Source organism: Oxyura jamaicensis, unplaced genomic scaffold (genome assembly GCF_011077185.1).
Source record: "Oxyura jamaicensis isolate SHBP4307 breed ruddy duck unplaced genomic scaffold, BPBGC_Ojam_1.0 oxyUn_random_OJ142, whole genome shotgun sequence".
NCBI classification, from domain to species: domain Eukaryota; kingdom Metazoa; phylum Chordata; class Aves; order Anseriformes; family Anatidae; genus Oxyura; species Oxyura jamaicensis.
This window is the reverse complement of record NW_023305679.1, coordinates 60,866-72,815: the sequence shown is the minus strand read 5'-3', so window position 1 is coordinate 72,815 and position 11,950 is coordinate 60,866. Positions and strand designations below refer to the sequence as shown.

Here is an 11,950-nt window from a genome sequence, read left to right as displayed (position 1 = left end):
GAAAGTGAAGGCACAGATGGAACTGAGCTTGGCAAGGGATGCAAAGAATAACAGGAAGAGATTCTATAGATATGTTGCTCAGAAAAGAAAGGCCAAGGAGAGTGTACCCTCTCCGATGGATGAGAAGGGTGAACTGGTAATGGCAGGCATGGAGAAGGCTGAGGTACTCAACAATGGCTTTACTTCAGACTTCACTGCCAGTCAGGCTTCCCAAGTCTTTCATTTCCCTGAACCATAGAGGGAGGCTGGGGGAACAAAGTCCCACCCACTGTAAGTGAAGAGCAGGTTCGAGATCACCTGATGAAACTCAACACATACAAGTCTATGGGGGCTGATGATTTGCATCCCAGGGTCCTGAGGGAACTGGCTGATGTAGTTCCCCAGCCTTCCTCCACCATATCTGAAAAGTCCTGGCAGTCGGGTGAAGTCCCTAGTGACTGGAAAAAGGAAAACATCACTCCCCTTTTGATTAAGGGTAGAAAGGAGAACCCAGGGAACTACAGAATGGTGAGCCTCACCTCTGTGCCTGGTGAGATCATGGGAAAGATCCTCCTGGAATCAATGTGAAGGCACACGGAAGACAAAAAGGTGGTTCAAGACAGCCAATATGGCTTCACCAAAGGGTAAGTCATGCCTGTCCAATCTTGTGGCTTTCTGCAATGGAGTGACCACATCAGACAACAAGGCAAGACCAACCGATGTCATCTACTTGTCTTCTGTAACACCTTAGGTACGGTCCCACATGACATACTGGTCTCCAAATTGGAGAGATATGCATTTGATGGGTGCACCATTCAGTGGAGAAGGAGTTGGATTGAAGGTCACACCCAGAGAGTGGTGGTCAATGGCTCTGTGTCCAAGTATAGGCTGGTAATGAGTGGTGTACCTCAGGGGTCTGTCCTGGTACTGTTTAATATCTTTATCAATGACATAGACAGTGGGATCGAGTGCACCTTCAGCAAGTGTGCAGATGACATCAAGCTGAGTGGTGTAGTAGATGCAACTGAGGAAGGGATGCCATCCAAAGAGTCCTGGACAAGCTTGAAATTTGGGCCCATGTGAACCTAAGGAGGTTCAACAAGTCCAAGTGCAAGGTGCTGCAGCTGGGCCAGGGAAATCCCAGACATGAGCATAGGCTAGGAGAAGAAATCATTGAGAGCAGCCTGGAGAGAAGGACTTGGGTGTTCTGCTGGATGAAAAGCTCGATATGAGTCAGCAATGTGCGCTTGTAGCCCAGAAGGCCAACTGCATCCTGGACTGCATCAAGAGAAGAGTGGCCAGCAGGAGAAGGCTGGTGATTGTGCCCCTGCTCTGCCCTTGCGACGCTCTACTTGGAGTCCCGCATCCATGTCTGGGGCCCCCAGCACAAGAAGGATGTGAATCTTAGAACACGTCCAGAGGAGGGCCACGAAGTTGGTTCACCTCTCCTATGAGGAAAGGCTGAGAGAGCTGGGGATGCTAAACCTGGAGAAGAGAAGGCTCCTGGGTGACCTCATTGCAGCCTTTCAGTACTTGAAGGGGGCTTATAAAAAAAATGGAGAGTGACTCTTTGCTCAAGAACCTCACAGTCCATGCCCTGCCCCAATGGGACAAACAGCTGAACTGAGGGGTAGGAGTGGGGTTGAAGATGAGATGTGTTGTGTATGTGGTGGAAGCCTTTGGGAATTAGGTGTTCAATTTAATATTTAGTGATTAGAGGTCACCTTTGTTGTGGTTTAACCCAGCCAGCAGCTAAACTCTGCACAGCTGTTTGCTCACCTCCCCCCTCCCTCTCTGGGATGGGGGAGATAAATGGAAAAGTGAAGCCTCTGAGTTGAGATACAGTTTATTAAGACAGGAAAATAATAATAATAATAATAATGTGTATGAAACAAGTGATGCACAATACAATTTCCCACCACCCGCTGACTGATGCCCAGCCTATACTTGAGCAGTCGGCCCCCGCACCCCGGCTAGCCATCCCTATATATTGTTTAGCATGACGTCAGATGGACAACCTTCTAGGGCTTATGGAATGGCAAGGCCTTTGAGGGAAGGAATGGTGTTCTGCTCAAGATGACTGCTCAAGGTGTAGGATAAGGGCAAGCTTTGTGGGTTAAAGTTTTGTTTAGTTCTTGGTTGAGGGCTAGGGTTAAAGCTGGCATTTTAATTCTTGATTAGGCATAATCATTCTTCTGCTCATGCTTCTAGTAGAAAATGGATTTGACATCTGCCTTTTCTGAGTCCCAATGAATGTCATTGATCAATATTTCCTTTCCAAGGTCTTTGACTAGGTCTTATGACTATGTCAGCAGCTCAACCAACACCTTTCTGTTGTGGTTTCACCTGGCTGGCAGCTAAACACCACACAGCTGTTGCTCACCCTCCCCCCTCCGTCTCTGGGATGGGGGAGAGGAATGGGAGAGTGAAGCCTGTGATTGAGATAAAGACAGTTTATTAAGTCAGGAAAATAACAACAACAACAACAACAATAATAATAATAACAATAATGCCGAGATTGTCCCGCTGCTCCCCCCCCCCCCCCTCAACCTGGCTAGCCACCCCTATATATTGTTTAGCATTACGTCAGGTGGTATGGAGTACCCCTTTACCCCTTTGGCCAGTTTGGGTCAGCTGTCCTGGGTCTGTCCCCTCACAGCTCCTGCTGAACCCCCAGCACGTCCCCTGGCAGGGAAGAGCGAGAAGCTGAAAAGTCCTTGGCTTAGTGTAAGCACTGCTCTGCAGCAATTAAAACATCAGTGTGTTATCAATATTATTCTCCTCCTAAATCCAAAACGTAGCACCCTACCAGCTACTAGGAGGAAAATTAACTCTGTCCTAGCTGAAACCAGGACAGGTGGGTACACACCATGTTCCACCCTGTGGTTTTACCTGTGTGACTAGGGACAGGACATGAACAAATGGGAATAAAAATCTACTTCCATCCTAGAGGCACATATATATGAATTGCAAGGTAATACATTCACAAAAAGGGGTTCTTCTGAGAAATTGCTGCTCCAGTTTCCAGTGCGCAGTCCTCTAAACACAGTAAAAAATACTATGAATACTAGAGAAAATGAATACTAGTTTGATTCACTTGGAGAGGCGTCCAGTCGACGTGGAATCGACTGCCTCAGGGCTGGAAGCAGAGCCCTACCATTTGCCATGGACTGATCCAGACTGCCCTGAAACTGGGGGAAGTTCCTGAACAGCAGCTGTACATTGATGGCATCATCATGTGGTCAACAGCAGAAGACATTTTTGAGAAGCAGAATCCGAATCCTTCTGAAAGCTAGTTTTGCCCCCAAACAAAACAAGGTCAAGGGACCTGCACAGAAAATCCTGATGCAAGCTGGCCAGGGTGAGGGAGACTAATGCTCAGGGATGGGATGGCCATCAGTCAGTGGTAGATGATCAATTGCATTGTGCATTACTTGCTTTGTACATCCTGTAATAATAATAATAATAATAATAATTGTTATTATTTCTCTTCCCTTTCTGTCCTATTAATATGTCCTTATCTCAACATGTGATCTTGGAAATTTTTTTTCCTGATTCTCTCCCCCATCTCAACGGAGAGGTCAGTGAGCACACACCTGTTTGGTTCTGAGCTGCCTGCTGGCATAAACCACAAAATCATGTTTGAAAACCATAGTCCAATAGCACAAATCACACTTCTAAAATCAGTCTCTCCCGTGTTCAGAAAGGAGCAGTTGGAGTTGACTTCAGTCTGCTTCAAACAACACACCCCAGGAGAGATCCTGCTGCCTTCAGGAGCTGACAGCTCTGAGGCCTTGGGGACACTCTGTGCCCAGTGGCACAGAGCAAGCGATGCCATTGTCGGGTGCTGTGCTACTGAGCTGGGCTGGACTCCTGGGCCCAAGGGGAGCTCCTGGGCAGAGCTGGGAAAAGTAGATTTACTTGCCAGAGCGATCTTCTACAGCTGGCACATCTGATGCCTGAAGGCATCTGTCAGGATGGTTCTCTCAGTTTCTCCAGTGCAGAGTAGAAGATGCTCTAGAGAATGGCATTTATGAGGGAGCATTTCAAGAAGAAGACCAAGGCTTGATGTATCTGAAAGGTAAGGTTTATTTCTGTATTCTATGATTTCAGATTCCTTCAGTGGAGGGGAGGCAGGTTTCATGGTAATGTATTTTCAGGATTGTACAGGAGACCGAGACTCCTAGGGCATTGCACTGAGAGATCTGTATGTCAATGATTAAATTCATAAAGTCCCTTCCCACACCTCAGCCTACAGACTATGCCAACATCATGTTTGTAGTCTCCTTAGTGTTTATTGGAGCTGATCTTTAAGAGCTGCAATGCTTGTGATGTCCATGGAGAGTGCCCTGTACTCAGAAGTCCTCTTCATGGCAGAGCAGAGCACACAGCTTGTGGGGTGTGCTCTATGAATGTGGACAGGGAGGAGATTTGGGTAAGAGAAAAAGTTCCTGGCAAGGATGGACACATCTGTGTGTCCCTTCCTGGCCTTGCCTCCCCTGGCAGCAGCACGCTGGCATTCCTCCTGGCTTCTCCACCTGGCCGTGCTGCTGCTGTTCTTGTTCCCAGGCTGGCTGGGGATGGGGGTTTCACATGCACATGGAGTGTGCTTGGGGGAAGGAGAGCACAGGGACAGGGTGAGGGGTCTGGAGATGTGTACTTTGATCCTGGATTCTTCTGCTCTCACCAGTGTTCAGTTCTTCTCAGGTTAACCTCCATGTGCTATTGTCTTGCAACTCAAAGACATGCCAGCAGAAGAGACCACGACTGATGGACAGACTGGCTATCCTCTCTGAAATACACTCTGTACTAAAGGGACCCTCCCTTTGACTGTGAGGATCTACAAGGTTTCACTTGCAGTGCAGCAGGAAAGAAATTATACCAAAAAAAAGAAAAAAAAGAAAAAGAAAAAAAAAGAAACACCCACAGCCCTGCTGTGTGGTTGGATGAATTGGGAGCAATAATGTGGATAATCACCTGAGATCAGGACTGAATTGAATCTAGGATTACCCAGTGTTTCTCTTCACCTCTTCCGGTAAGAATGGACTAATCCTGCATTACTCAGAGCAGGGACCCCTGCTCCCAGGGAAAACTTCAGGCAGCATCAGTCAAAACTCAGGAAAGGGACCTACCAAATGTCTGCTAGATAGGCCGAAACAGAATTAGTCCTTGCCAGATAATTTTGTTTTACTTCCTGCCTGCCTTCTTCCTCCTTGGGCAGTACCCCATGTCCAGAACCAGCAAATGGCCAACAGCAGCTCTGTGACTGAGTTCCTCCTGCTGGCATTCACAGACACCCAGGATTTGCAGCTCCTGCACTTCGCGCTCTTCCTGGGCATCTACCTGGCTGCCCTCCTGGGCAATGGCCTCATCCTCACAGCCATAGCCTGTGACCACCACCTCCACACCCCCATGTACTTCTTCCTTCTCAACCTCGCCCTCCTCGACCTTGGATCCATCTCCACCACTCTGCCCAAAGCCATGGCCAATGCCCTCTGGAACACCAGGGCCATCTCCTATCAAGGGTGTGCTGCTCAAATCCTTTTTTTAGTCTTATTTTTTGATGCAGAGTATTCCCTTCTCACTGTCATGGCCTATGACCGCTATGTTGCCATCTGCAAGCCCCTGTACTACGAGAACCTCCTGGGCAGCAGAGCTTGTGCCAAGATGGCAGCAGCTGCCTGGGGCAGTGGCTTTCTCAATGCTGTCCTGCACACTGCCACTACATTTTCCCTGCCCCTCTGTCAAGGCAATGCAGTGGACCAGTTCTTCTGTGAAATCCCCCACATCCTCAAGCTCTCCTGCTCAGATGCCTACCTCAGAGAAGTTGGGGCGCTTGTGTTTAGTGTTTCTTTAGTATGTGGTTGTTTTGTTTTCATTTTGATATCCTATGTACAGATTTTCAGGGCAGTGCTGAGGATATCCTCTGAGCAGGGCCGGCACAAAGCCTTTTCCACGTGCCTCCCTCATCTGGCTGTCATCTCCCTGTTTCTTAGCACTGGCATATTTGCCTACCTGAAGCCTCCCTCCATATCGTCCCCATCCCTGGATCTGGTGGTGTCATTTCTGTACTCAGTGGTGCCTCCAGCAGTGAACCCCCTCATCTATAGCATGAGGAACCAGGAGCTCAAGCGTGCAGTGAGGAAACTATTTGAATACATCATTCTTCAGCATTGATAATGTGCATATAATACTGACAGGACACACAGGATTTCTGAAAAATACGCCTAGTGCAAAGACTTGTAAGTAATTTTCTTTATTATTATTTCCTATAATTTGTGGCTTTGATTTAACACTATTCTAAGCCTCTTAATTATTATTTTATTAATATTATTATTTTTAATTTAATAATTTCAAATCCTTTAGAATCACTATTCTTGTTTAAATAAAGACAATAAAGAAACCGGAATAAATTAATTGGTCTCATCTGCAATCTCTTCCTATCACCAGTGCCTCTAGCAGTGAACCCCCTCATCTACAGCATGAGGAACCAGGAACTAAGGGATGCAGTGAGGACACTGGTTGAATACATATTCTTCAGCTTCTTTGCCTATAACAATATGCCTATAATCAGAAACACCTATCTTTCTCAGAAAAATTTGACTTTTTTTACATTTGTCTGTATTATTATTTTCACTAACTATTGTTTCTGATATAAATAATATTATTCTTAGCTTCCTACTTTTAAAGATTTACCTATAGAACTAGAATTTCCATGTAGATAAAGACAATAAAGAATCCAGCAGAACTTCATTTGTTTCAACTGCCATTTCATCCCATCTCCTTTGGAGCTGGGGGAGCAGCCCCAGCATGCACGAGGGGCTCGGGACCAAGAGCCTCTCTGCCACATGGAGGAGCAGCCCCGGAGGCTCTCGGGGCTTCCCCTCACTGCCCTCTGGGCTCTGCATCTCTGCTGCCTTTGGGTTGGTGCTGCTGCTTCCCTGGAGCCATGGCCATGGCCAGCAGCAGGACGTGGCCTTTTCAGTGCTTCTTTCTTTTTTTCCGCATTGTTCTCTCGTGATGTTGCATTTCTCTTAGTCCTCAGATCTCGTGTACCTTGGTGACAGTCCTGTTGTCCCTACAGTGGCATCTCCACCACATCTCTGCATGCCTCTTCCAAAGCTGGTGTCAGAAATATGCCCAAGGAGATCCTCCCTGCACAGGCCTCTTGTTTTTCTGTGCTTCACAAGGCATCACAGTCCCATAGTGATCAATGAAGGACAAAGGGCTGGATTGGGAGCCTCCTTCTTGGTAGCACATGTCCCAGCAAATAGTAACTGGCCTTTCACTGGCCTAGGACTGTCCCACTGGTTGTGGGGCTGATGGAAAATGGCATCCTGAAGAGGAGTCTGGAGCTGCTCTGTGCCTGGGCCAGACCTCTTGTGCTGGCCTGGGGAGCGGGACTGGCCCTGCAGGGCAAAGGCACTCTGTGCTGGGGATCTCCCAGGCAAGAGACCAGGGCTCCTGCAGCTTCATGGACCTCAATTTCCTGAGCCTCCATTTCCTGGCCCCAACCTGGGGGCTGCTGGGGAGGCCCAGAGCTGCCTTTGTCCCAGTAGCTGCGGTACCTTGCGGGGGCCTGGGGCTTTGGTGGCTGTGCCCAGATCCCTGCAGCAGCCTGCAGTGGGCACTGCCCAGGGCTAGCCCAGCCTGGGCTGCTGGGCTCGGATGGGCTGGGGAGAGGGCAGGGAGGTGGGGAGAGGTGGACAGGGGCTGGGCTAGGCTGGGCAGTGCCCAGCAGAAGGTAAGAGAAGCATCAGGGAGCAGTGGGAGCATGCAGGGGAGGGCTCCCAGCAGGGCTTGGTGCTGCAGAGTCAGGGCTGTGTGAAGGGAGCCCAAAGCTGCAGGGGCAGGGGAGAGGAGGCCACTCTGGGCCCTTGTTGGCCTGGGCAGAGAAGGAAGGGGCCTCAGGGCATTCATCCCCTCACCGCAGCCTGCCAGAACCTGCAAGGTGCTCATGGAGTATTCAGGGCCAGGCTCTGCCCTGTGGCCACAAGCCCTGCCTGCCGTCCTCCTGCCATGCTGCATGCAGTGGCTGCAGCAGAGGGGACCCCCAGCCAGCCCCTGCATGGGGCTCTGCTACCCGCCTCGTCCCGGCCCTCTCCAGAGCCCTCCTTGCTGCTCTCTGATTCATGCCAGCACCTCCCAGTGTGAGCCAACCAGCACATCTGCTGTGGGCCACTGTGGCTGCTGCAGGGGCAGGGAGCTCAGCATGGCCCCTACAGCCCCCTGCCCTGGGACTGCCTCTCCTCTTGGCCTTGGCCCCGGCCTTGTCTCTGCTGGCAGGTGTGTTCTTGACATGAGCTTCCTGCCCTCCCCTCACCTCCCCCACCCCACTGCCTTGACTCCTTGTCTCTGCTGGGCCCCACCTTCTAGACCCAAATGCATCCCTTGGCTGTCAGCTCCCTCTCCCCTTCTCCATGGTGTGACAGAACCATGGTTGGACAAGACAGCTTTAAGGTTCTGCCTCAGCCATTTGATTTCACCTGCTCTTGATTCTCTCAGCTTGAGTTTGCCACTGATGACCCAGGAAGTTAAGTTTATGTTCAGGTGTCTACTAGGAATAAGGGAGAGTATCTTTAGTTCCCAACGGCCATTTCAACTTTAGCTCATTCCCAAGAAGCCAGTGAAGTAGGAGCTTTTCTTTGAAGGGTTCTTATGTGATTGTTGAGCTGCAGTTGCAGGGACAAAGACAAATGATTGCAGTTGATGTACTCTGGGAGTTCTACCTGGCTCCACCTTGAATCCTCCCAAAGGGCTCTGGTCTCCTGCAGGTCCTTTCTGATTACTTCAAAACTAGGGAATTACTTTAGATGCACCAGGGCCTCTGGAGGTGGCACTGGCTGGTTATGGTCAGACAGCAAAGCCCTGCCTCAATAACCAGTATTTTCTTTAGTACTTTAGTAATAAAACATCTACTCATTTCCTCAGAAACTCTTCAAACACTTCTGTAAAATGTCACACAATGTAGTTTCTATCACAAAAAAAAAATGTGAATTTTTGGAATCTATAACAGAAAAAGTAATAATTCTGAAGTTCACCTATACTTGCTTTGTCATCGCTTTGTCTGTCATGGTGTTTATCTCCCTCATCTTCCAGGTAGATCCACAAGTTTTGATTAAACAGACCCTGCTGAACATCCCCTTTCGAGCTGCTTGTCTGGACCTATGAACTTCCCATTGCTCTCCTGGTTTGTCCTTTCCTTTCTTTTTCATCATTCAGATTGCTCTCACCAACCCAGCTGCTGCTTTGAGATTCAGGAAGTTCAAGCCTGCCCATCTATCAGCAGCCTGTCTAATTGTTTCCTTTGCAAGCTCCTTTTCATTTATCATTGAATCAATATGATATGGACCAATACTTGAACTATTATTCAAAATTTCCTATCCATCAGTATAAAATTCTTCTTGTACTTTCATCCTTCTGGGAAGCTAAACACAGGAGGCATACAAGATAAGGAGCTTGCCATGTCTTTTGGAAAATTACAGCATGTTTTCCTATTCTTTGTTTTGAAAGAGGAAAAACACTTCTGTGCCTGTGTACAGCCAGGTCTCTAAGGAAAGCAGGTGGGAGCTGGTGTTTTCTCTGCAGGCTTTGCTATGCTGTCCCACATTTTGAGCTATTGAGCTAGACTTCTGAGCTTTCTTGAAGTCTACAACACCGATCTCTGTTCACCACTTTGCTCTCATCCCAGCATTTCCATCATTTCACCAATGTCTCATCAACCCTCGCCAGCTGCTCCATGAAACACAAAACAATGATCTAATCACAAACACTATTTAGGTGACCTCTGGCACCACAGCACTACCCTGCTGAGGGACATTTCTTCCTCGTCATGACCACTGCCAACTTTCCAATGTACACTTTGTGGCAGTTTTTTCTCTCCTGCTCTTTCCTGCTACAAAAGAAAACTCCCTCAGGGTGGAAACCATTCCTTAAGTAGGGATCCCAACCCATCAGCCTTCTTCCGGTCTGTCAGCCAACCAGACAGAACTCACCAGCATTTTCCTTCCAAGCCATGCACCTGCTGCTGGCCTTGCAGCTTCTTGGCTAGACACACCCAAGCCTTGTGCCTCCTGCTGTCCAGTCATGGACTCAAGCAGAAGGCACAGGACAAGCCATGTGGGGGCCTTCTTTCTGTGTGGGTCCTCCTGGGTATGTAGGCAGAGGGGATCCCACAGTCCTCATGCCAACCAGGTGCCTTCTTCTGACCTACCAGGGCCACTGGCAGATGTCAGCCAAAAAATACAGATCCCAGGTCTAAGTCAAGGGTGACCTGACACCTACATACACAAGTGACCTCACAGTCCCTTTCTGTGACACATTCCTGGTGCTGCCCTATCAATGGCAGAGGGAGAAGTGACCTCACATTTCCTTCCACAGTCACATTCCTCCTGCTGGTGCAGGAGCTCCTGAGGCAGAGCTGAGCTCATCAGAGCATTCCCACCCATCTCCTCCTTGTGGCCTACAAACTGATCAGATCCATGGCCCCTCATACTCACCTTTGAATGCCATGTGACTGCACAGCTACCTGAAGATTCCTGCCCTGCCGGAAGGGGTCAAGTGCCTGAAGTTAAGGGTCAGGTGAGAGGCTGAAAGTGAGGAGGTTAATGCACAGGAACAGAGGCTTTGGGTGTTAGGTGTTCATGTATGACATTAGGTATTAGGGCTTACCTTTCTGGGTTAGATTTTAGGCAAAATTTTAGTGGAAGGGTTTGGTGTTCTGCCTGGTGTGTGAGGCCTGTGGTTAGGTTATGGGCAAACTTTGCAATTTAGGATTTTGTTTAGGTCTGCTAAGAAGTCTAGGGTTAAATAGAGCATTTTAATGCTAGTGTTAAGGGCAGGGATCAGGCTGAGCAAGAGAGTAAATGTAAGGGAAAGAGGCTATGGGCTGCATTTTGGCTTCAAAAGATACTTTGAGGTCAGGCATTAGAGTAGTGTATTCCTGACAGGGTGTGAAGTAGTATTTAGGTTTAAGGATTAATATCACAGGTTAAAATAGGGGAAGGGATTTACATGACTGTTTTAAGTCAGCATTGTAGCAGATTCAACATTGTCTGAACCTTCTAACCTCCTTGAAATCATTAATTTCTGCTAGCCAAGCTCCTATTCCCCCCTGAAGTCTCACATCTCCGTTGTCCAGGGTTCTCTTGATATCCCCATATTAGTCATCTTCATTGGGGCAATTTTCTGATGGCTTTCATGATCTCAGAGATCTGTCTCACATCTGTTGGGTACTCTTTTCCTGAGACAGATGCAGCACCTATGGGAGGTTGGAAAATGATGCAAATGCCTGTAGAAGCACCCCACACAGTCTGCCCAGCAGCTCTTCACCATCTTAAAACCTGCCTCCAACTTTTGGATCTAGAATGGCTCCTATGGATCCAGGGTAACTTTTCACAGACCCTCATGCATGCTTCAGTTTGCCCCAAGCATTGTGGAGGCAGTGGCCACTTCTTTGTAGAGAACTGAAAGCAGTCCTGAATAATGACTTCAGGCAAAAGCTGACACCTCTGACATGACGACCCCTCTCCAAGATCTCTTCCCCTATGGGGCTTACCAGATACGTAGGAAGAGTATCCTCAGTCATCCTGGTGCTTATTAACACCTTCCTGGCTTTTTCCAGAGCTCACAGTGAGCCTTCTTGTCCAGCATGGGGCCATGTACTAGCTCTGGCAGGAACAGAGTTACTCTCTGCAGAGCAGCCCCTGTGGTGCTGTGTCACAAACGTGACGCCCATTTACAAGAAGGGCTGGAGGGTAGACCCAGGGAACTATAGGCCTGTTAGTTTAACATCAGTGCCAGGGAAGCTCATGGAGCAGATTATCTTGGGTGTCATCATGCGGCACTTGCAGGGCAAGCAGGCGATCAGGCCTAGTCAACATGGGTTTATGAAAGGCAAGTCCTGCTTTATGAACCTGATCTCCTTCTGTGACAAAGTGACATGCTTAGTGCATGAGGAAAAGGCTGTGGA

At 48.6% G+C, this 11,950-nt stretch overlaps 1 protein-coding gene across 1 annotated transcript; it reads left to right on the top strand.

Moving 5' to 3' along the window:
- The first annotated feature begins 5,223 nt into the window (after window positions 1-5,223).
- On the top strand, window positions 5,224-6,244 carry LOC118158788 (olfactory receptor 14C36-like). The gene has a single exon (XM_035313468.1). The coding sequence runs from the start codon at window positions 5,224-5,226 to the stop codon at window positions 6,154-6,156; it is 933 nt and encodes a 310-aa protein (XP_035169359.1). The 3' UTR covers window positions 6,157-6,244.
- Window positions 6,245-11,950: the final 5,706 nt, after the last annotated feature.

Bases quoted from the DNA above. Each gene is read 5' to 3' on its own strand.
- LOC118158788 (XM_035313468.1), top strand. From the start codon at position 5,224: ATGGCCAACAGCAGCTCTGTGACTGAGTTCCTCCTGCTGGCATTCACA.